Source organism: Beta vulgaris, chromosome 7 (assembly GCF_026745355.1).
Source record: "Beta vulgaris subsp. vulgaris cultivar EL10 chromosome 7, EL10.2, whole genome shotgun sequence".
Taxonomy (NCBI): domain Eukaryota; kingdom Viridiplantae; phylum Streptophyta; class Magnoliopsida; order Caryophyllales; family Amaranthaceae; genus Beta; species Beta vulgaris.
In genome coordinates, this window is record NC_079208.1 from 13,061,398 (window position 1) to 13,087,590 (window position 26,193).

At 36.9% G+C, this 26,193-nt stretch overlaps 1 protein-coding gene across 1 annotated transcript; it reads left to right on the plus strand.

Annotated features, from left to right (window-relative positions):
• Nucleotides 1–5,808: 5,808 nt before the first annotated feature.
• LOC104908901 (probable LRR receptor-like serine/threonine-protein kinase At1g67720) lies at nt 5,809–20,286 on the plus strand. The gene is made up of 15 exons (XM_010698073.4): nt 5,809–6,228; nt 7,049–7,580; nt 8,219–8,724; nt 8,945–9,077; nt 9,258–9,329; nt 9,432–9,500; nt 9,574–9,645; nt 9,742–9,807; nt 11,236–11,399; nt 11,497–11,738; nt 12,468–12,594; nt 12,665–12,733; nt 12,816–13,002; nt 17,178–17,313; nt 19,591–20,286. The coding sequence occupies exons 1-15, from the start codon at nt 6,159–6,161 to the stop codon at nt 19,924–19,926; spliced, it is 2,781 nt and encodes a 926-aa protein (XP_010696375.1). The 5' UTR covers nt 5,809–6,158; the 3' UTR covers nt 19,927–20,286.
• The last annotated feature ends 5,907 nt before the right edge of the window (nt 20,287–26,193 follow it).

The window sequence follows — 26,193 nt, forward strand, 5'->3', positions numbered from 1 at the left end:
ACATAATTACGTAATCAAATCGTTTTATACTAACGGGATCTATGTTTGGATGGACATCGAAGATTACCTCGTGACGCATTCCCAAAAATTAGGTTCGCGAACGGATTAACACTCTTGATATTCCTCGTCTACACAATCGAAGTCTACAATAGATATTAACGAGATCTAAGTTGGTTACCTTAATAACCCCTTTTTATATATAAATTTTTTTAAATAATTCAAATAACTTAAAGAAATTATTAACGATTTTAGGAGATTTTATAAATCAAAGTTTATGGTTTTCGAAATATTTATGAAATTATTTTAAGTACTCACAAAAATTACTTCAACTTAATTTTTATTAACTTAAACAATTACTTTAAACATAGAAAACTCACTTTATTGTACTCCTTACTTTGTTTTAGAATATTTAGACACGTTTTCAAGTTATAAAAGACTAAGTTAATCCAAAACATACTAACATAATAAAGCAAGTTAACTTAAGAAAGCTGTTGATTTTGTTTTAAAAATATAAGTAAACAAATAAAACTAATTAAAAACTCAAATAAACTAAAAGTAAAAGGAAAGAGAAGTTTTTAAAAGAATCAGTTTCGGAGTTAAGGTACAAGAGGGTACTGGACTTTCACAAAAGTTCCAGTTAGGGTACTGAACTTTAAAAAGTTCCAGTTAGGGTACTTAAAATGGATGTATGTTACCTTAAGGTACTGAACTTTGGTTTGTACCGTTATCAGCCCCAAAAATAAAAGAAAAATGTGACGTGGCATTAAATAAAAAGAAAAAGGTGACATGGCATTCATTATAAAAATTCCAAACTCTTTTCTCTCTCCTTTGATTCCTCACCCTCTGTTCGTTTATTCGAGTTTCCCAGATCCTGCACTCTTCGGCGGCTCATCTTCAACCTTCAACCATGGTAAAATCAATGGCTCTTAAAACCATGATAATTAATAAAACTAGTTAGTATAATTAATTAACTCTATTAATTAAATTGGGTTAGAAAAATAAATTTTAGAAAATCGGCTTTCAGTGACTATTTTTAAAAAGTTTCGAAAATGAATTTTATAAAACTATTTTAAAAAGGTTTTTTCGAAGATGGGCTACTAAAACTGGTTAGAATATGAATTGGGCTTAAAATATTTTACTTTATACTTGTTCTTTATTCTTTTTGCGATTTAAACCAATTAAAGTGGATTGGAAGTTGTAGTCATCATAGAGTACTGAACTGGAGAGTTTATGTGTCTACAACTAGCTTCCATCTTAACACATGATATACCCTTTTTTCTTACTAGAACAAGGGCCTGTTCTCTTCGGCATAAAACAGGTGAACTGAACTGAACTGAACTGAATTGAACTGAACTGAATTGAACTGAAATGAATAGTGATATGTGAGAGTAAAAGTATTGTCAAGAGCTGAACTGAACTGAACTGGTCTGAACTGAACTGAACTGAACTGGTCTGAACTGAACTGAACTGAACTGGTCTGAACTGAACTGAACTGAACTGAATTGAAAATAAGTTGGAGAGAACAGACCCTTAGAGGTTTAGTAGTTTTATGACCAAAATATGCATATTAAATGCCAATATATAAAGAAAACAACAAAATGACCCTGCCTATTCTGTAAGCAAGTCAAAAACTGAATATGACGCATGGTGAAAATCTTTAGCGCATAGCTTGTATACAATAAAAAGCTTTAGCACATCTTATAATTATAAGACTTTGAACTCAAGTTAGAAATACATAGATGGGGTCAAAATAAGTTGGTTAAATTGGGTATCAAGTGATGGACAACCACTCCATTGAAATGATAATGAAGTGTGTCACCCAAGCCTCATCTACGGTTTTGGTTAATGGTAATAAAACTGAACCTTTCTCTCACTCTAGGGGGCTTAGACAGGGCGACCTGTTATCACCGTATCTTTTTAATATCTGTCTTGAAAACCTCACTAACAAGATTAATGTTGCAACTTTCACTAAAAACTGGACTCCCTTTTGGGTTGGAAAAAACAAAGTACCCGTCTCCCACTTGTTGTTTGCCGACGACCTCCTTCTTTTTGGGAGAGTAGAAGAGAATACAGCCTACTCGGTACGTGATACTCTTGCTGACTTTTGTAGGGAGTCAGGTCAGAAAATAAATGAACAAAAAAGCAGACTTTTTTTCTCCCCAAATACTTCCACTGAGCATCGTACCCTATTTATGGAAACAGTGAATGTCGCTGAATCCAAGGACTTAGGAACCTATTTGGGAATACCTTTGTCTCACAAGCGTCCAAAACGTAGAGAAGTCCAATTTCTTGTAGACAAAGTTAGGAAAAGCTTGCGCAATGGAAAGCCAACTATCTCTCTAGAGCGGGTAAACTAGTCCTAATAAATGCAACACTCAACTCAATTCCCTCCTATTACCTTCAAACTCAGACTCTCCCGGTCACTACTTTGAAGGACTTGGACAAGACTTGTAATAACTTCCTATGGGGAACAAAGGACGCAAAAAACCGTTTACATCTTGTGGGAAAAGAATCGACATTCCTTCCAAAAGCACAGGGGGGCTTGGGTATCCGGTCCCACCACGACCTTAGTGTTGTTTATATGGCACGGCTGGGTTGGAAACTAAGTCAAGGTATGGAGAATCTTGCTACGGAATGTGTTCGTGCCAAATACATACAGCCAAGCAAAGTAACCCCTTTCAAAAATGGCTCCAAGATCTGGAAAAGCATAGGAGTAGGTCGGCCACTTTTAAATAATAATAAAACATGGGTAATTGGTGATGGTAAGGACATTTCAGTTTGGGAAGATAATTGGTTGGGGATAGGGTGCCTTCGAGAACTTATGCCTGGCCCGCTCACAATAAATGATCAACACCTTAGACTTCGTGATCTATGGGATAACCTTTCGTGGGATCTTAGTCGAATGTCCTCCCCTCTCCCTGACTTTATCCACACTCGCATTCTCGACACTCCCATTCCTCCCATCCCTGCACAGCGAGAAGATCACCCTATCTCTCCCTTTGCCGAAAATAATAAGTTCTCCCTGGTCAAGGCCTATCATTCCCTCACGTCATCGCGAAAACCCGTCGTTCATCTGGACTGGCTCTGGAAAAGCTCGACTGCTCCCAAGTTAAAATTCTTCTTGTGGCTCGTTTGGTGGAACCGTCTCCCTACTAATTTATTGCTTAAAAACCGCAACATTGTGGTATCTGAGGTGTGTTCCGTCTGCCCTTCGGAGGTAGAATCTGTATCCCACATTCTTCGCGAATGTACAGTGGCCCAAGAAGTGTGGCTAGCCTCTAATTTTCCCCCTCCCCCACAATCCCACGCATCCATTGAGGAGTGGTTGAAATATAATCTCAACTCAAAGCATACCATCCATGACATCCCTTCTTCCATTGTCTTCCCGTTCCTTTGTTGGGAATTATGGACCGTTAGAAACAAGAGGATTTTTGATTCAGCCCCAACACCTACTCCGCAAGTGTACCTACAAAAAGCCCTCCGTCAAACTGCTGAATTTTTGAAGCTTTTTCCTATTCAATCGCCAACCCTACCTAAACTGACCATCCCCACGCCCCCTTGGACTACCATAAGTGTTGATGCATCCTATGTTAGTCCTTCTCTACCCTCGTGTATTGCGGGTGTACTGTATGTTTCTGCAGGTACTTGGACTACAGGTTTTCAACGTGCGCTGTATGCAAATAGCAGCCTCCATGTAGAGCTTCTGGGGGTCCTATGGGGCCTTATAGTGGCAAAAGAAATTGGCGTCACCCACGCAAATATATTCACGGACTGCAAGAACGCCGCAAGGATCCTCCAACAACAATCGAGAGTAGACCCGATTATTGACACTGTAACTATGTTGTGCAGGGCTCAAAGCCAATGCTTCCAAGGGATGAAGGTCCAATATTGCCCAAGGAAGCTCAATCAAGTAGCGGACAAGCTGGCTAAAGAAGGAAGAAAGGATAACTTAGATGTGAATGTAACTACGCTTATCCCCACCCCCCTAGTTATATTTTGAACTTATGGGACGAATTTGTACTAAGGCTTCTAGCCGTTAACATTTAATCTATATTTCCGCATTTCACCAAAAAAAATTGGGTATCAAGTTATATTCGTTTCAGACTTTCGGTCAATAACAAACTAAGTTGGTGGCAAATTAAGTCAACAACAAGTCGTGTTGGCAGGAGTCTAGACAATAATCCGTCACGGTTAAATGGATCAGGTTAAATCAGGTCTTGATAGGCCTATTTGATTACAGATTGTCATTGGGTCAAGTAAAGACCGAGTGCCGCTTTCGAATTATAGAGTAAAATTGATTTCAGTTTGTGTTCAGATCGGGTTAAATCAAGTTACTATTTTCTCGAATCTACATAATCTCGCTTTGACTTAATGTTGGGTACACATTTCGCTCGGAACCTGACTTTTTGGGGGTCGAACCATATTGGGGGCAAGTTAGGTGCATGTCTATATTTGAGTTAGATTTTTTCTTTTTTTTACACTTTTAGTACTAGTGTACTACACAAATAAAATATACTTTAAAGTTCTAACTAGGAAGAAATTACTTATTGTTAAATATAACTAGTTTGTAGGTCCAGGTTATTCCCCGGGTACTTATAATTTTCATTATTAATAATTTACTTTAAAATGATATCACAAAATATCAGTTGGTCGAGTGGTTAATACTTTAGTATATAAACTTGAAGATCTATGTGGCGCCGTTCATTTGTTAAGAACACCTTTTTATATAGTGAAAGTATTGGGTCAGACCGTCTGACCCAAACATTTGGTCAGATGGGCTGACCCAAGTTCATTAAAACCCCTGCAAAAACCTTCAAAAAAAAATCTTCAATGGCAACTCTCACATCTTCGAATCTTTCTCCAACTTACACTCCTTTCTCAAAACCCATCTTCCTCAAAACCCCTTTCACTACCTCCTCTCTCTCTCCTCAAAACTCGCTCGACTCGCGGGTCACACGAGTCACCCCCACTTAACTCTTTTCTCTCTCCTCGAAGTCAGCAATGGAGGTTACGACGGCGAAGATGGTGGACTAGGTTTGACGGACGTTCGTGAGTGGAAAGACGCGGAGTGTTATGAGTGGAGAGTAAGTCAAGAGAGAAAGAAGAGGTCAAGACATAGAAGTAAGTCGCTTTCATTTATAACTTATTTTATTTCATTTACTTAAGTTTTGTTTTCAGTTAGAATAAAACACGTAAATGAAACAATGAGATAAGTAACTGAACTTAAAAGACATCCAACTGAATTTTTTCTGAAACCAACTGAACAAAAATTGAAACCAACTGAAAAAAATTTGAAACGAATTGAACAAAAATTGAAACCAACAGAAAAAAATTTGAAACCACCTGAAAAAAATTGAAACCAACTGAAAAAAATTGAAACCAACAAGAAAAAAATTAAAACCAACTGAAAAAAAATTTGAAACCAACTGAAAAAATTTGAAACCAACTGAAAAAAATTGAAACCAACTGAAAGTCGTCCGACCAAAGATTATGGTCGGACGGTCTGACACAATACTTTCTCATTAATATATTTATATAGATTAATAACATAAATTTAATTCAATCTCTTTGACTCAGAGTCAGCGACAGCATCAGAAGAATGTTTTTTATTTAATATATTGTGCTGTTACTGCTGTATAGTACTAGATGTTAATCGTGCTAAATCCATGTCATAAATTTCTTAACCAACCAACGAATCTTTACTCTCAATTCGGTAACATAAAACTTATTCAATTATAGTACCAAGACTTTCAAAGTTTGTTTTTTTTAAAGATTTCTTAAACGTTAATCCATACAACAACTTTAATTTTCACATCGTCATAATAGTTCCTCAAATGAAAAAGTAAAGTAATATGTATGCTGTATTGCTGTGCTGTGAAAACCCACTCTCCATAAACTCCACCACTCCTCCTTCAGTCTTCACCTTTCTCTATCTGGAATTATATGAGAGAGAAAGAGAAAGAGACTGAAAAAACTGGGCTTTTTAGTATTTTAAATTTGATTGATTATGTAAAAATGTGAACTCTTTTTAGTTGTTTCCTCAGTCTTTCACTTTACTACTTTTTCCCTGTTGATGCCCTTCATTTCCATCTCTTTCCTCTTCATTTCTCTGTGATTGCATTTTTTTAAACACACTTTCTCTTTCTTCCTCTCTAAAAATGGAGATTTGGGTACTTGGGTTTTCGATTTTCTTGTGCCATGTTTGTTTTAGCTATGCTCAGATGCAAGGTAAATTACTCAACTCTTGAATTCTCTCTTCTTGTTTTTTTTTTGGCTTTTATTGCCCTATGTGTTTTTTGGGCTGTTCTGCAGTATATTCTGTGTATCTTTTGTTTAAAGTTTCTGATTTTCCATGTTTGTAAGACTGCTTTATTGTTTTCCTATGTTAATCACTTTCTTAGGTTGGGGGTTCTAGTTACAAAAGAAAAAATCTTGACAATTGCAAGTGACTTGTATCAAAGTACAAGAAATTAAGTTGTAATTGTATCAAAAGTCTCAATCAACGACACTGTCTGTTTTTTTTAATTGATTTTCAGAATAATATTAGCTGAGTGACATATGAGCAGTTGATGCTGCATTGTTTGATGTAGTGAGTTGTAAGCTCTAGGTGGTTTTGCTGTTCATGAATTTTTGTTTGTGGAAATTCTCTGCTTTGTTTTGTTTATTCTTGGATGATCCATTAGTACTTTTGGTGGATAGAGAACCAAAATGGGCACTGAAGATCACTGAATTAGATTCGACCCCAAGTCTTGCAAGACTTTACCAACTAAGCTAATTGTGCTAGACCATTCTTTTTGGTGTTCTTCTCGCCATTTTTGTGAAAAAGTTGTTTCCTGTGGTGTTATAAGTAGTGATACCAACTAAGTTGAAACGCTTCTTTTCGTTGTTTGACCACATGAATAAGCCTAAAGGCAATGAAGAAGCCATCCAAATGCCACATACACCCCTAATATAGTCACACTAATGAGCTTGCCAAAAGAAGCCACTTTTTTTTGGTACTGCAGCTGATTCAAGTTATGTGATGTTAATATTTCAACATGAAATGCAGGTTTTGTAAGTCTGGATTGTGGAGGTACAAATAGTCACACTGATGAGCTTGGTATTCAGTGGGTTCCTGATGACCAATTTCAATTTGGCCAGACAGCTAATATATCTATTCCTGATGAAACACATCAACAATATATGACATTAAGATACTTCCCTAATGATAACAGAAAATACTGCTACACTCTGAATGTTACAAGCAGGACTAGGTACCTGGTGAGAGCAACATTCTTATATGGTAACTTCGATAACAACAATGTTTATCCAAAGTTTGATGTTTCCATGGGGCCAACTCCCTGGTCCACCATTGTTATCTCAGATGCGAGTACTGTAGAGATGATTGAAATGATATTTCTCGCTATTGAGCCAACAATTAGTGTGTGCTTATCCAATGCTACAACAGGGCAGCCGTTTATCTCCACCCTTGAGCTTCGGCAATTCAATGGTTCAATGTATATTGCAGATTTTGAAAATCAGTACTATATGAGTGTATCTGCCAGAATTAATTTCGGAGCAGATAGTGCTGACCCTGTGAGGTATGAACTAAATTTCTCCATTTAATCGTCACTACATAATTCATACTTATATTGTGGATATTAGATTTATGCTTTGTGTTCAACTTTTAAAGATAAAAAAGGATGATTTATCGTTTTTAGGGACTTCATACTATATAACCCTGCTTTTTAGGTGTATAACACAAAAATTCCTATGTTTACGCCTCTTCCTAAGGTAACGCCATACTTGTAAAATTTCATTAAACTTAACGATTTTGGGGACTATATTGCATAATAAAGAATCCTATATAAATACTCTTCACCCCCCACATTATCTTTCGGAAATGTCATCTACTTATCAAGCTTTCTTCTTTTTTAACTATAATAGAAGGTTATGTAGATGAAAAGGTAATCAAGGGTGCAGTGGTATTTATACAGGACTCTTTACCTTGGTAATATTGTCCCCAAAACGTAAGTTCTGTGGCATTTTACAAGTTGGGGGTTACCCAAGTTAAGGGTGCAAACGTGGGGATTATTTGAATAAAACATGGGGTTATATGGTATAAGATCCCTTGATTTTTGGACTCCCTTCAGGGAATTTGAAAAACTTCAGTTGTTCAGAGATTTCATTAATCATTTTTGTAGTCCAAAATAAAACTAGATATATCTTTTTTTTCCAGGTATCCTGATGACCCATATGATAGAGTGTGGGAATCTGACTCTGTGAAGAAACCAAACTTTTTAGTTGATGTTGCTTCTGGCACAGAGAAAATCTCAACAAAGATGCCAATTAATGTTGACAGGGATGATAGACCACCACAGAAAGTGATGCAAACAGCAGTAGTAGGCAGAAATGGAACATTGTCATACCGTTTGAATCTAGATGGCTTTCCTGGTGGCGGGTGGGCTTTCACATACTTTGCAGAAATTGAGGACATTGGTCCTAATGACGTAAGGAAATTTAGGCTCGTGCTTCCTGATGCACCTCAGGCTTCTAAAGCAGCTGTAAATATCCTTGAAAATGCTCAGGGAAAGGACCGCCTCTATGAGCCTGGATTTATGAACTTGACCCTCCCTTTTGTGTTGTCCTTTAGATTTGTTAAGACATCTGATTCTACTTTGGGGCCTCTCGTGAATGCTATGGAGATCAATAAGTATTTAAAAAGAAATGGCGGTACCTTGGATGGTAAGTGAGATGTAGTGTTTGTATGTCTTTCTTCTTAGAAAAGGCATGGGGTGTTCTGGGATTTTGGTTATATAGTATTCCATCATTTGTATGCAATTGTTTATAGAAATAAGTTTCTTGGGCACCTATAATTGTACAGTTCTCTACTTAGGTTTTCAAGCTAATATATCCAGATAGTGCATATGATGTACATCTGATATGGCCTTGCACATGGCTTCAGGATCTACTATAACAAAGCTGATTTCACAATACTCATCTGCTGATTGGGCTCAAGAAGGTGGTGATCCGTGCCTGCCAGTTCCATGGTCATGGTTGGAGTGCAACTCAGACCCTCAGCCCCTCGTAACTGCAATGTAGGTGCATTTCTGTTCTTTGTTTCTTACCCCTTCGTTGTGGCCTGGAGAGGATCTAGCTGCTGGGCCTGGGGGCATCCATGTTGTTTTACTGCAGTTCTGTTTGAGAGCAAGCTCTGGATGAGAAGCGTTATTGACTGGGCTGTATTCTCATGAAATTATACTTTTACTTCCTTGCAGTCATTTGTCACGGAAAAATTTGACAGGAAATATCCCTTCAGAACTCACAAACTTGGGTGGCTTGATTGAGTTGTAAGATATATGATTGACACCATTCCTCAAATTGTTGAGCAAAAGTTGTGCTCGTTAAGTTGTTGCAACTTATATATTATTCTGCTTTTACTATGACTGCAGATGGCTTGATGGGAATTCACTGAATGGATCAGTTCCTGATTTTAGTGGCTGCCCAAATTTGAAGATAATGTATACCTAATGCCTAGTCTTACTATTTATAAATTCATTTAAACTTTTACTGATGTTCTTTTTTATATTGTAGTCATTTGGAGAACAACCAGTTAACCGGTTCAGTTCCATCATCCTTGGGTGACTTGCAGAATCTAAAAGAACTGTATGCTCCAGGCTTGGATGTCTAAAAAATTGAATGCTTTTCTCTTTAGCACACAAATGGCTGGACTTCACTAATGCATGGACCTAATGGGTGCAGGTACTTGCAGAATAATAGGTTGTCAGGGAAAATGCCATCTAACCTTGGTAGTGACCTTGTCTCGAAGTAAGTAATGTCTTCTCTAAGTAAATCTCTCTCATAATTTAGTCAACCGACTCTTGCTATGTGGTCATATGACCTTATACAGATATACGTGATTTAGTCCGAACTCCGAATTAAACACAATAAGTTTCTTCAAAGTTGATAAAATCATCACTATGCACAATCTTGTCAGGATTAAGATCCTTCCTTGGAATATGATCATGCTAAGAAGTAACTAGAAAGAACTACTCATATTTCACAATTAATAACAGAAAATATTAATTCTTTGCTTTGGGGATTTAAGTATTTGTTAATTAAATAGCGAATATGAGCTCTTACCGATATTATTGGATGAAATGAAATCATGAATTGAGTTGCTGCAAAAGTTATGAATTAGCTCGTCTTGTGAATGTCTATTTCCCATGAATATACCCTTTTTGGTTCACAAGTAACTTCCTTGGATGCTTTTGTTAGGCTCATAGCTTCAAGTACCAGTGGTGTAATAATTTCTAAAGACCTTAAGGCTTCTGTTTAAAAGTGCAATGTGCTTTTCCTAGGGTATTTAATGTATTGATGGCCTTATTAAAATGGAAATAGTGCAATTTAGAAGTTTTATATACAGTAGCTAGCACTTGGGTGACTTCCATGCTGTCTCTTGCTTATGTCTTTACTATCTCCTCCCTGTCATCTTTGTCATTGTTTGACTAGCTCTTATTTGAACTAATTTTGTGCTCAATTTCAAGTTTTCAACTCTAGCATCATGCAACCCACTAGTGCACAGTCTATGAACAGGCAACACAGAATTGCTTGATTCATTGAGGGTCTAACAGTTTCTGGCTTTCTGCCTAGAGGGGCTGCGGTGAGTACCAGTAAAGGAGAGGGATTCTGGTGCCTTTCCTATTTTGGGCATAATTTTTAATTGGAAATAGTATCTCTAATAGTCATGATTACTTTTGGTACATAAGAGGTATTGGAAAAGGAAGTAAAACTTCCTTACTGTTTATTGATACCTTACTGTATATGGTGATTTTTCCAACTTCTGAGGGACTCCAGCTTCCTGCATATTGGTATTGAAACAAACACCTTAGGCTAGCAATAACTGGCTGGTTAGGAGGGGTTTGAGAGACAGTATTTCAAGTTGTCAATTTGTCATTGGAACTTTCCAGTTGCATCTGAACTCGAGTATACTTGTCTCTATAAGTAGCAAGACCGTGTACATCATACATCTGAATAATCCTCTTTTTTGCCTTTCCCTCAACACCAACCCTCATGCCCAGTGTGAGGTGGCAGCCTTGTGGGAAGCACCTGTTTGAGGGGATTTTCCCCCCCTACTCATTTCAAGTAGAAGGAAAATCTTTTTAGTTGACACACTCCTTGTTTGACTGGCTACTTGCGAACTGTTATTTGCTACTACACATTTAAGTATGACAACTTCGATTTTTGTTGTATTAGCTTCTCTGGAAATGTCAATCTTCGTAAAGCTAGCAGTGGAACAAGTCAGACTGGGATAATTGTTGGGTCATCAATCGGCGCCGCTGTCCTTCTCATAGCAACTATTCTATCTTGTCTATTTCTGCGCAAAGGAAAGAACTCTAAGAAAAGATATAATGACCAAGGTCTGGTGCTGAGTATCTACTTGGTGCTCATTCGGTCATTCTCTTATTCTTAATTTACGACTGTAGTTAATCTGACTTTCGTAATTTTGTGTTTCAGCCCGCCTTAGAAATGTCCTGCCATCTCAGAAGTTATCTTCCTCCTTGGAAAACACTGCAACAGAAGCCGCTCATTGCTTCACATTTTCAGAATTGGAAGAAGCTACAAAAGATTTCGAGAAGAAAATTGGTTCTGGAGGTTATGGGGTGGTGTATTATGGTAAACTGAAGGATGGAAGAGAAATTGCTGTCAAAGTTTTAACTAGTAACTCCTTCCAAGGAAAACGAGAATTCTCAAACGAGGTACTTAAATGGCAACAAAACCTCTCCTATCTTGGGGAATGCTTGGCAAATTTAGTACAATCATTGAGTAATCAAATGCTCACACTGACCACAAATCATTTGTTGATAGTCACCTCATCATCACCCCTATGCAACTAATGAGGCTTGAAAAGGGAAGGGTAAGAAAGTTGGGGGACTCGGTTTTAGGCAGCCTTAGTTGTAGTAAAACCAAACACATCAGTTTGAACTCATTTCAAATATAATATCCACTTCTTTCTTTGTTTTTTTAATTGGAAAATCTGTTAAAACATGGAAACAGCCACTTATTTTTGACCTAGTATCTTTCCTACCTTTCATGAAGTTGAAACTTTCAGAGTGACATATGCTGAGTCCTCATCTTATCTAACTATCTGAAGAAACCTAGCTTTGAGATATACAATATCCCAATTTCCAGAAGGCAAAAATTGTTATCTAGTAGTGTGAATTAAGTCTTAATGATAATTATCTGAAAGAAATGTGCAGGCTCATCCAGTACATAAGAAAGAAGAGATATAGGATGGCTGAAAAATATACAGCTATCAAATTATCGTAATTGAGCACAAGAATTTTATGTTTGCAAGAATAAGAAATATTTTATCTGATCTTGAAGCACCTTTCTTGTTCCTTTTGTCCACATAACTCGTGAAATAGGTTCAGGCATAAATATTCAATGGCTGATGAAAATGGTTTTTTCATTGACATGTGACCCAGGTAACACTCCTCTCAAGGATTCATCACAGAAATCTGGTGCAGTTTCTTGGATATTGCCAAGAAGATGGCAAAAGCATCCTTGTATACGAGTTCATGCACAATGGAACTCTCAAAGAACATCTTTATGGTAATAAAGTTCATGACTACATTTAGTTATTCGAAATTTCGCTTTTCCCTAACCTGCGTTGGGTTGTTAGGTCCTTTAACACGAGAACGCGGCATAAATTGGATACAGCGCCTTGAGATTGCAGAAGATGCGGCAAGAGGTATGTGAAAAATTATTCTATAATTGATTGTAAGGCTCTGTTCATATTATGGAAGATCTGAACGTTCTCTTTTGTCTCTTAGGAATTGAATATCTTCACACAGGGTGTGTGCCAGCTATCATACATAGAGATCTAAAAACCAGCAATATTTTATTAGACAAGCACTTTAAGGCCAAAGTTTCAGATTTTGGTCTCTCAAAACTTGCAGTAGATGGAGCTTCGCATGTATCAAGCATTGTCAGGGGCACTGTTGGATATCTGGATCCTGAGTAAGAAATCTTTGTTCTTTAATCCTATTTAAGAAAATTAGCTGAGCTAGCTGCTTAATATTACCAGCATGCAGCATCTCCTGCATCATTATCTGCTTTGAAAAGCATGGTTGATTTTCTCATTTATTTGTTAACCACCTTGACCTTGCTATATCATTTGGCATATTTGTTCATGAAATTCCTGTATAGAAAATATGGTTTTTTGTGGGGAAAGACCAATTAAAATAGGGTTTTTATGAGAAACACCACCTAATTTTTTTTTTGGAGGGAAGGACCAATTAAAATACTTCCGTCGGCAACTTAACACCACATTACGATTTCCGGCCAAATTGTCAACTTTCCGGCTTGACCATTTCTTTCCCTCCAAAACCTCGGTTTTTTTTGTTTCTCCTCCTCCCCCACCCCTACGCCCTACCCACTGGAACCCCCCTTAGTCCCCTACCCCGAAATCCTCTCACTCTCCTTCTCTCTCCTTTTCCTAGCTTCATCCTTATTCTTCACCTCCCAATCCCAAATCCTCCAACCCCTTTTGTGTTGGTCGCCCCTCTCTTTCCTCGTGGGTCCCTGCTCTCGTGCTTCACCTATCATAATGCGCATGGGAGGAGGATTCCAGTGGGTAGGGTGTAGGGCGTAGGGGTGGGGGAAGAGGATTTCGGTGGGGTTTCCGGTGGGTAGGGCGTAGGGGTCCGGGAGGAGGAGAAACAAATAAAAATCGATGTTTTGGACGGAAAAATAAGTCAACGCCGGAAAATTGACAATTTGGTCGGAAAATCGTAATGTGGTGTTAAGTTGCCAACATAAGTATTTTAATTAGTCCTTCCCTCCAAAAAAAATTTTAAATGGGGTTTCCCCACAAAAACCCTATTTTAATTGGTCCTTCCCCACAAAAAACCCTAGAAAATAAGACACTTATGAATTTCCGGTATACAAAGTAAGGCTTTCTACTCATAGATGTGGGGTTCAACCAAATGGAAATAGAATGTTGTAGCCTTCTTGATATGCACCAAACTGGATAATGTGATCTTGGAAATCTATCAATATAGTATAAAAAAGAGAGCACAAACGGAAGGAAATTCTTCGACTAAGATATTGGCTACATGAGTTAACTTGGCCATTGGCAGGATAAAATAGAAACCTTAAGTTTCATAAAGAGCAATTGATTTGAGATGTTCAATCTTTTGGACTCCTTTCCCGTTAGAGGAAGAAAAACTTTTCTATGCTTTGATGGTCGATTTGCTTGATAGCTTACACTTGCTCGAGGACATGTGCTGTATCGATCAAAGAATGAGAGACAGGGAACATCTTGGTCACTAGAAAAGTAGAGGTGAATCATTAGTGCTTTATATTTCAAATGCTTTTTACTTGCACAACCATCCCTGCCCCTGGTGGGATAACAATGGCTGGGCGTGCATTATTGTTTTTGCTCCGTCCTCTCGTTTAGGTTGAGATTGAGTTTGAAGTCCAAAAACCGAAAAGATTGACTGTTTCGTGTACAGAACTAAGAAACTGACCAAGCCTAGGAAATAGCTCTAAGAAAGAACAATGTGAATAGTTGTCTGTTTGGGTTTGGCTACTGGGTGTAGGTCTAGACTTGAATCTGTTGAGACTTGCCATTCACAAGTATTCAAATCTTGTGCTGCTTAAGATGGTCATCGCAGCAGTATGTGCTTAAACAACTACATAGACCTAATAATGTTAGTATCACCATAATGGGGGACTAAGTCGACCTTCCATTTCTGAAATGTGCATTGTATTCACCTTCCATTACAATATTCCAGTTTTTATCCATAGAGTACAAAGATGTCACTTTGAGTCAAGAGAGATAAATGAGATGGGGGAGGTGAATAGTTAGATGATGGTTTGGACTTAAAGATCCTACATTGGCTTCGTGTGGTCATAATGTGGCCTCGAGCAACCGTAGCTGCGTAGCAAGAGGAAGCTAAGGATGGTTCCTTGGAGAGAAGCAGAAATGTAAAAGGGTGAAGGTTGCGCATAGACGGACTTGGGTGTTGTAGGGGAGCTCATAGGCACTGCTGGGTGGCTCTTGAAACAGTGTGAGAGAGTTAGACAGCCAACAAAAGGTGAGATGCCATAGTGGATTTAAGTCGGCATAGGTAAACAGGGAAAAGCAATTTAGCTTGCGAATGTGGTCTTGTCGAATGTTACGTGACTAGATAGAATGATTTTGTTCGTTAAGAGGTCAATAGTAACCCTCGACGGTTGGTGAACTACCCAAGAAACACATACGAAGTGGAACGGGATGTGAGCTTATGAAACGCTACGACTATTGTGCTTGGGTAGCATTGAAAGCTGGAATTGGAAATGCTGTCATGGTTGTAGAGAGGAATGACGAATTAAAGATTAGAGAACCAATGTTGACTAGATGGGACTGGAGAATATCAAGGAGATAAGGTGTCATATGAAGTACTGAGAACACTAGGCATGGTATCGTTGTTGGATTCCATTATGCAGGTGGCCTTCCCATTTTTTAGAATAGTGTGATGGCATGAAAAAAGAAACATACCACAAAGGCGAGAAAAATGAGTATTGCCTATTGTCAGATTGGACACACTTTATCTCTTTCTCAAATTGTGTTTGATGCAAGTATGAAAATGGAGAAAGGCATCATAAACATATGGACTTAGACAGAATAAACCCCTAACATAATGAGTATAATCATCAGATAAAAATAACAAAAGTGGTAACAGTTCCTGTTTTGATGACCCCATAAATCACTATGATTATGTCAAAAGGAGCAACTTGGAGTTTTTAGAAAAGAAGTCTAACATCTTTTCATGATTGGCATTTGGCACAGCTAACAAGAAGTAGGGTTGAGCTCATCATTACAAGAACCTAAAGTTTGAAACTTAAGACTGGATAGAATGTGAGAGCCAAGGTGTCCCAATTCCTAAACGAGTATGCCAAGTTGTTCAGCTCATCATTACAAGAACTTGAGTTTGAAACTTTAGATAGAATGTGAGAGCCAAGGTGTTCAAAACGACTATGCCAAGTTGATGAAGAGGTGGCAGCTAAAGAGGTTGGTGGAGTCATAGTTCGAAAATGTGGTTTCGGTCACGATCATGGTAATGGTCATGGTGATGCAGGAACGAGGATGATACAGTTGTCATATCGCCGAGTATAGGCTTAGACCATGGGATATCTCTAGAACCTGCCTAAAACGCGGTCTTTTACACCTTTACGATGCGGGTAATACCGGTTCGGTTGATTTGAAACCCATTACGACACGGACAATACGATACGATGCGTGTTTTGACAACGTGGGTGGAGTTGATGCAACAGAAGATCGGATAGGATAAAGCTCTGTTATATGCAATTATGTCCTTGGATTTGCTAGTCACCATCCTTAACGGACAAAAAACGACTATGGCCTTGTGGACTTGCCTTTAAGATTTATATCAAGAAAATAAAATATCCTGCATGGTACATCTTGAATTCAATTCTGCATTACTAGATCAGAAATGAATTGGGAGAGAATTTTACCTAGGCACCATGTTAGAGTTGGTAATTGTCCCTCTAAGGAGTGCAGTATGGCATTGATTGTACATATTGTACAAGGAATAATATCTACACACTATAAAGAACTAGAAAAGATACCTCCTTAGTCTTTATATATGACAACAATGAAATGAATCCCTTATTTACTTAATATTATCTATCACTAAGAATAGATGTTCTTTTGCTTTTCGGAAGTTGCTGTGCAATAAAAGCTCATGAGGGTTTATCTGTTGCAGGGAATAGGGACCTAAATTTTTGAAAGATTTTGATTGTAAACCTGATCTTTAAATATTTTGTAACAGTTCCCGTCAAAACCTATACATTTTTTCACAAACAAGTTTTAGATGAGACAGACTTATAAATTATAATGACTTATATGTAAGATATAAATTGCTATCTCCACATATAGTAAGGAATCACCCTCGAAATAGAAATCTTACCGTGATCTTACAATAAATTATTGTAGATTCACCTCATGAAATTTTGTTTTTCATAAATATTCAATCTTTTGCATAGATAACATAAAATCTAAGCTTGAGCTTTATTGTGGTCATATCTGTGAACTAATATTGCATACCACCCCCCTCCCCCCAAAAAAAAACAAAAAAAGAAGATAATTATTGTATCACCATCTGATTTTCTTTTCGGATGATCGGCAGGTATTATATCTCACAACAATTGACTGACAAAAGTGATGTCTATAGTTTTGGTGTCATTTTGCTGGAGCTAATATCTGGGCAGGAAGCAATATCTAATGAAAACTTTGGCGTTAACTGCCGAAACATAGTTCAATGGGTAAGTCTAATGACATCCCATTTCCTTTTTCGATAGACATTGCTTAAGATTCTGCATGATTGCTGTTTCTTGTTGGACATTAATGGCTTTATTTTGAACTTTGCCTTAGCTAATATTGGAATGCCCTAATCATCTTTAAAATATGGTAGATGATACTTCCTCTAATCCTTTTTAAGGTGTCTTTTGAGGTTGTAATTACATCAAGGACTTTTAAATTTTGAATTTAAAGTGACATGTAATATACTAATATCGCATTGCTGTTGCAAAAGTCACATAATATAATAAGAAACTAGTATTTTGGCCCGGGCGATGTCCCGGGTTAATTACAATTATCAAATATAGTATTATTCATAAATTTCATAATTGATTATATTAGGTTTTCATAATATTATATCTAGTGCAAAATTGAAAAATTGACGTTATGGCATGATAAGTTGTTCAAACAAAACTTCCAAGGAATTGGAGATAAAAATAACAATTTTAGTGGAATTTGGGTAACAGGATGTTATTACTTAATAAAAAAGGTTAAAATTGTAATGGATTAGTGGTTAAACTCTCACATTTCATTTCAAAGATCATGTGTTCAAATCCAAATAATTAAACATTGTTAATATTTTTGATTGAGATTATAAACATGTGTTAGAAGTTTAAGAAGAGTGTCATGTGGCATCATTCCTTTGATAGGAACGCCTTTTAATATATTTTTATAGATTGTTGGTTGACTGATGAGAAGGAATGGATGGAATACGTTTGATGATGTCTGGAGGTGCATGATTAGGCTACTAATAAATACAGTGACCTAAATGAAGTATTTGGAGATATAAAGCAAATAAAATATATGGGCTTTGAATTGTTAGGCTGAATCGTTTTTGATGTGATAGATTAGATAGCTTAGTACGACTACAATGTTCATTATGCAAATAGGTTAAAACAGGTAATGAACTGAAACTGGTGGGTACCTTAAACAGCACTATAATTACTATAGTAATTAAATAAATGATTCAATAACTAATATTTCACGGTCTGTATAGTGTGCGGCACTGAATTGCGGTTATGGCAATGAAATAATATGCATTTCGGAAGGAAGACTCCTTACTCATTCCCATGTTAATGAAATCTCATCTCCAAACATGTGGTTTCTTCACAGTTCCAATTCCCATTCAATACCACATCTAAAGTGGTTGTGGAAGGTGATGCAAATTTATGAAGAACACATGTTTGGGGATGGATTTTCATTACAATGGACACTGCATGAGATTTTTCTTACAAAACTACACTAAAATTCATTACCATTACCGCTATTTACAAATGCATACCAAAAGGGTTGGTGGTATTATGAACTTAATTAAATGATTGCTGCAGTGGTTTAATTGTTACAACTTCTTATACTAATAATGTTAGTATGTAATTTGATATTTTTCTCGTATACTTTTGCCAACACTAGCTGATTAGCCATACACTCTGGTATTATAATTAAATCTAGTTACCTTCCATTTTGCTGAACATGTTCTTGCTGTCTCGTGACTTAACTATGTGTTCAGCCTAGTGAAAGTATATACGAACCTTATTTGGTAGTTACAAATGCTGATTATGGTAATGCTTCAGCATGTTACACCTAATTCTAAACCTGGTGGTGTAATGGATGCGAATGTCTCAGCTGCGATCCTCAGGCGCATAATGTAAATATGATCTAGCTAACTGATTTTTTAGTCAATTAATTTATAAAAAGTTGAGAGAATTGAACCAATAAAGACCTCGATAAAAAAAAAAGTACATTTGCTATGAAATAAATCTACCAAAACGTTCACTTTCAATACTAGATTACTAATACTAAAAATTCAATGTACGTAAAAAGTTGACTTTTGCTGAACTTAGGGAACCTAAGAATTAGTCTATGGAGAAAAGGTATTTGAATCCAAATGGTAGAATGTACCGTCTTATATGATATGATATCCCACATTTGAATTATGCTGTTAGTTTGCTATATATGACCTTTAAAATTTCAATTATACATTCAAATTTGATCATGTTTTTTCTATTGGTATATACTTTATTATATTTGCTACCATGATATGTAGTACAAAAAATTGGTGTAAAGAACTAAAGATTAAAGGTGAAAAGAATGAATTTTGACCATAGATTCAAGCTGGAAGTTGTTTTTCCTTACGGATAGAAAATGGAAGTAACTAGTGACTAGTGAGTAGTGAGTGTAGAAATTGAATTGACGTTTTATGTAGCTGAGCTAAGTCATCATTCTGACAAACATTCACTGTTCAGGCAAAGATGCATATTGAGAGTGGTGACATTCAAGGAATAATTGATCCCTCATTGAGAGACGAATATGACATACAATCGATGTGGAAAATAGCTGAGAAAGCCTTGATGTGCGTCCAAGCTCACGGTCATATGAGACCATCAATCTCGGAAGTACTAAAAGAGGTCCAAGATGCTATCATGATTGACAAGGAAGCAAAAGCAGCAAGAGAAGGCAACTCTAATGACATGTCTATACACTCCATGCATTCTTCCCTCCATTTGGGTTCCTCAGACTTGGGCCCCACCGATAGTTACTTGTCGATAGACGAGTCGATTGCTAGACCAAGTGCACGATAGCTTTTCCACGATCCGTCCACTTTTTGATTATTTTTTTGGAAATCTTTTTTTCTATGCTTCAGAATTTTTGCAGTTTCTTCATTGAAGCTGCTTAGCTGAGAGTGATCTGCTAGAATGTAATGCATGTCCCTCTAATATGGAAAGAGGGATACACGTCAGGTTGTAAGTTGTGTACCTGACGCATGCACATATGTTCTTGGAGGTAATTAGGTTTGTGCTTGCTCTCAGTTTATATACTCTATCCGTCTCGAAATAATTGTCACCATAATAGTGTAATCTGAACTAGCAATGTGGCAATTATATCTAGACGTAATTAGTGATTACAATGGTAGAAATCTATTGAGCCTGCTTACTAGTAAATGTTGTCCAGATTCTTTTTTTTTTTTTTTTTTTCCACCAGCCTTGTTTAAGGGAACAAGCACCAGGAACAGGTAGAATTCAATTCGACTAGATACTAGACTAAGCAGGAAATATAATGAAAAGAAGGCAACAAATGATTCTAGGGGAGGATTATTTGCCTTCCTGGCCTTCGACACACTAAAAGGAATTTTACACACTGGCTCGAAGCTCTTTTTTTTTTATTCTATGAACAGTTTTATGTATTATATAATTATGTGTGAATTAGTATTGATGCTTTATTACATTTTAGGAACTTCGAATCCGTTTTTCTAGGGAATTATGCCTTCACATAAAATGATTCAAATACCTGTAAGACACACAAAACATAGAGAAACAAAAAAAATACCAAAAGTATATAAAAACAAAACTCTACAATAACTCAAGGAGCTACCCAAGAACATAGCAGAAAGTACTTGAAAACCATTCCATATTTGGCACTTATTAGGAGTTCAGGACCCTAATAGGAGTCCGGATCCTCTAGAGTTTTAGGGAAACTCTACAAGGTAGAGTTGTATCTAAGCCATACATTTTTAAATCAAGGGCTCATATTGGTGGAAGGGAAAGATTTAGGGGGTGTAATTTGATGAGATAAAATAGGGGGAATTTTGGAAAGAGAATATATGAACCATTGATTTTTTATTCGATGGTTGATATTGCTCAAACTCTACTTTGTAGAGTTATTTTACAACTCTAGAGGATCCAAACACCCCTAATAGAGGGGCTAGAAGAGTCGTTAAATGCCTAATATTGTATGTTAAGAGGATGAATAATTCATAAGCCTTAGCTTGGGCAAGTAAGGGTTCATAAAGAGCGCTGGGTTGCTAACTAATTAGGTTAAATTGTAATGGTTTGTTCTTCTTGAAGGTAACAATAATAGGGGGGAGGTTGATATATACTCTAAGCTAATAAAATAACGGCTCCTAGCGAATTATGAATTGCAATAATGTTAAACATATTCTAAACATAATGGATATGAAAGAGATGTTTCGGTGTTTTCTTTAAAGATACCTCGTACTCCTAATCGTTCTTACTTAAGACTTGATGTATCATATTTATATATAGTCTTTAGGTGTATTTAGGTTGATTCAAGAGCATTTAGATTCATGTTTAGGTTTATATTGCATTACATTTCTTGAGTTATGGTATTCTACTCCTATTTAATATGTTTTCATATTTTTGATAAATTTATGGTATTGAAAACATATTTGGAGTATAATTAGCTAAACTTGAGCATTATGAACATTTAAAGAAGGTGCATTGCATAAGAATCATCATGGACATCTTATAGTACGAGCATGAATGAAAAAAAACATAAAGTGGATTCGAAAACTAGACTTAAAGAGTTTTCCAACGATAGGTGGTATACCCCGAGAAGACTTACAGTCAATGAGTTATGCCTTTCCAACATTAAGACTTTTTCTGCAAAAATTTGTTATCGTACGCGCGAATCACTAATTTCTCCTATTTGATGATTATTCGACTATCCTGATCTTGTAGCTATATTCCTAGTTATATTAGGTTACTTAGTATTATTTAGAGTAGGAACCATTTATGGTGAAAGACTTTCTCCTCTTTCTCTCTCATAAATATTATTCATAGTTTTAATTTAGGTTTTTCTTTTTCATTTTCTCTCTAGCTTTTTCGTTGAAAACTCCCGTTCTTCTATTAGTTTATTTTCACGAGTTCTATTATTTCATTCTCTTTATTCTTTCATTGATTTCCTTAATTACTTTTACCTTTTTAGATTTACAAATATTATTAGCAGTTTTTTCACCAAATGCCCCTGAGTTTTCACGAAATTTACCGGGTACCCTCGCACTTTTGATAATACACGGGGTACCCCTCAGTTTTACGATAATACATCCAAATACCCTTAATGACTAATGGTATTAACCGCCATTAGTCATTAACCCTAATTTTATGTTTTAAAACCCTAATTAACCATAACCCTAAATACTAACCTTAACCCCTAAACCTAAACCCTATCACTAACCCTAATCCTCCCCAACCCTCCCACCACCCCTACTCCAGCAGCTCCCCCCTCCCTACCATCCCGCAGCTCTCCCACCCTCGTCGATCGTCCCACAGCGCCCTCACCCTCCTCCATTCCGGTTGAATCCCTCGACCCTCCCCCATTCCGGTCGAATCCCCCCACCCTCTCCCATTCTGGTCGAATCCCCCACCATCCCCCACCCCGATCGAATCTCCCCCTCCCCACTGATTTCCGCCGCTTCTGGGTTGTTCACTTCCACAAAAAACACCGACGACAACAGCCTTAGAGTGACAAAGAAACGCCGACGAGGGGAGGGGGATTGCGTGAGCTGTGAAGGTAGCGGCTGTGAGGGTGGGGGTTCGAGGCTGCGTGGGCTGCGTGGGGGTGGGGAGTGGTGGGGGATGCCATGGTGGGGAGTGAGGAAATCGACGGGGGTGGGGAAAGGGGGGCTGCTAGGGTGGTGGTAAGGTAGGGGAGGGTTGGTGACTGGTGGTTAGGATTAGGGTTAGGATTAGGATTAGGGTTAGATGTAGGAGTTAGGATTAGGGTTAGATGTAGGAGTTAGGATTAGGAGTTAATTAGTGTTTTAAAACAAAAAATTTGGATGTATTATCGTAAAACTGATGGGTACCGCGTGTATTTTCAAAAGTCCGTGGGTACCTGGTGAATTTCGTGAAAACTCGAGGGCATTTGGTGAAAAAACCGTATTATTTATTTCATGATTGAGTAGTTCTTGTGTTTAGGGTTGTCCATTTTTATATGCTATGAATCATGATTGATGTTATTGATGGTTTGATTTGTCATTGATATTTCTAATTGATTAGGTTCATTTTGTTATTCTTACAACCTCGTCAATTGTCTGATTAAGTCTTATTAATGATGAGTTATAGGTCAAGAGATAGTACTCTTTATAGACTTAACGACAATTAGCAAATCTGATTATGTTAGCGCCAGTGCTGCATATATATGGATTTGAAAGCGTTAAGACCCGATACTAGGATTAACTAGTACTCCAGATATGTGAATAATTAATTGAACTATTGATGGTATTTTGTATAATACTCCGTATTTTTGGGAGTTAGATTTTATAAAGAATAAAATATAAAGAATATAATTAAAAGTATTTTTTAATATTATTTACAGAAAAATATAGTTTGGATAAGCCTACAGTTATAGTTTAACTATACAACCTACTTTTGGTACCTAACTATACTTTAATTCGATTTTGTTCTATTCTTCAAATAAATAAAATAAGAAATAGGAATTTGATTTGGAAACAAATCCTATTAAATTTAGGTTTTTCATGCTATAAATAAAAGGAAAAAAAAAGAAAAAAAAATCAAAACCCTAATTCTCTTTTTCCATCAACCGTTTTTCTTTCCCCACCTCAAAGACTTTCTCTCTCCTCCTCCTTCTTTCTTTTCCCTCTTCTTCCTAGTCACGCCTCTTTCTCCTCCTCCACTACACTACTTTTCCTCCCCTCCCCCGGATTCTCGTCGGCCTTCGAGGCATGGGGTGTGTGTGCGGTATGTGAGGGTGTGTCGAGCGAGGGAAATTCGTCGAGTCGTGCGTCGAGGAGTGCAGGTGTGTGTACGAGTCGTCGCTGTTCTGCATTGAATCGTGGGTCAAGGGGGCGAGTCATCGCTACTGTCATGCGAGGCCTTCGAGTGTGCGTGTAAGACGTGGGTCGTGCGAGGGTGTGTGTGCGGTGATGTGTGTTGCGGGTGTGCGAGGCTCGAGCGAGGGTGTGTGAGGCTCAAGCGTGGGGTTCGTCGCTGCTAGGCGAGCCGAGGTTGTGCAGGTCGTGCTCAGGTACGACGTGCGGCGTGTGTGCGTCGCATAGGTGTGTGGGCCCGCGAGGCCGTGCGAGGAGTCGAGACAACGTGGGCTAGTGCGATGCTGCCGAGTTTGGTGCATCGCGTTGCCGGTTTTGTTCACAGGCGAATCTGTCCGGTAATCCCTTATATATATATATTATTATATATATATATATATATATATAATAATTATTTATATATATTATATATATATATATATATATATATTATTTTCGTCCCCATTATAATGTAATTGTAAATTCTAATTTCATAAGTCTTATGTATATTAGGTTTAAGTGGTTTTGTAAATAAAGTATGGTAAAGGTTAAAAAATCAAATTTGCATATTATTATCAGCTCTTAAAAGATGTGAGTTTCAATAAAGTTTATAAAAAGGAAGTTTAAACAGCAAGATTGGTTATTTTAATATTTCGAAACACTAAGTTTTTCATAGTTAGTTAAAGCTGATTTTGATTTTGATAATATCAAGGACTTAGCACTGAAATATTCTATTACTCGATTAGGTCCCAATTTCATAAGCAAAGCATTTAAATAGTCAGCAAAGATTCGTCATTACAAGGTACGTACGCGTACTAGTTCAGTTGCATATGTAGTATCATGTTAGGTTATGAATTCTTTCTATCATTGGAACCTAGAATCATGACAAGGAACAATTATATGATTGTTTGGTATCATGAAATAGATTGGAAATCTCTATATATTTCTTGATTGTATGACTTGTGAATTGGATTGCAGTGTTATTTAAATGCGACATTCTATCGTACTACAAGCATGAAAAGTATTGGATTGGTATCCTTTGATTTATGGTGTAACAAGGATGTTACAAGAATTAAAGAATTGAGCAATGTACCTAAGAAAGAATATTTAATGATTATATGTTTAATGTGGTGTGAATGGACAGTACTAAGAAAGAATTTTGGCAATAAACTTGTAGTTGGATTCCCTACAAGTAATGAACAATGGGGGGAGTGTGGGACTTGTTCTACACTCATACGCAGGCCTACTGTGATAACAGTAGTTGTAACACCCCCGCCAACCCGCGAACCACCACAACCAGCCTCCCTCCTTTGCGGCGCCTGCTCCGCCGCGCACTGGCAACCAAAAAACCCGAGCCGCCACAAAGCTCCTTCACCTCCCCTGCTTTGTGCCTCCCCTGTTCTCCCTCCCATTCTTCCGTTCCTCCTCATTCTCTCAGTTTGAGAAAACTGAGTGTTTTCTTTTAAAACTCCCTTTTCCTTTTTCCTTTTTGTTGATTTGAGTTTCTTTGGTTTACTTTTATTTTTTAAAAAAAACTAAAAACCCATAAACTTCCTAAACTAGCTTACATTAATTAAGTTAGTATGCTTAAGTTTCACTTAAATCTTTTATAACTTGAAAATGCTTCTTAAATTTTCTGAAATAAAATAAGGAGTGTAATAAAGTTAGTTTTTATGTTTAAAATAATTGTTCAAGTTTATAAAAATGATGTTGGAGTGATTTCGTAAGTACTTAAAATGATTTCATAAATGATTTACTTTGATTTATAAACTCTCTTAAAATCATTAAGAATTTCTTTAAGTTATTTGAATTATTTAAATCGTTTATTTTATGTACGTATATAAAAAGGGGTTATTTAGGAACTAACGTAGATCTCGTTAACATCTATTGTAGACTCCGATTTGGAATATCAAGAGTGCTAATCCGTTCGTGAACTTAACTTTTGGGCACGCATCACGAGGTAATCTCCGATGTCCATCTAAACATAGATCCCATTAGTGTAAAACGAATCGATGATGTGATTATTATGTGCTTATAAAATTTATAAGTGTGGACTACAATTATGGATTCGACCTAATATGAATTATGAATACGAATGACAAAATGGATAACGACTATGGATTTCAAATATGAATCATGACCATAGACGATGTACGATATGACAAATATGTTTATTATAACGTTATTAAAATCGGTTAATGTCAATTAATAATGTTATGATTATTATTATTATATTATTATGATCATCGTTATTATTATTATTATTATTATTATTATTATT

Coding starts and splice junctions, on each gene's coding strand:
- LOC104908901 (XM_010698073.4), top strand. CDS start 6,159: ATGGAGATTTGGGTACTTGGGTTTTCGATTTTCTTGTGCCATGTTTGT. Junction 11,739..12,467: donor AACGAGAATTCTCAAACGAG/GTACTTAAATGG, acceptor CATGTGACCCAG/GTAACACTCCTCTCAAGGAT. Junction 12,595..12,664: donor TCTCAAAGAACATCTTTATG/GTAATAAAGTTC, acceptor TTGGGTTGTTAG/GTCCTTTAACACGAGAACGC.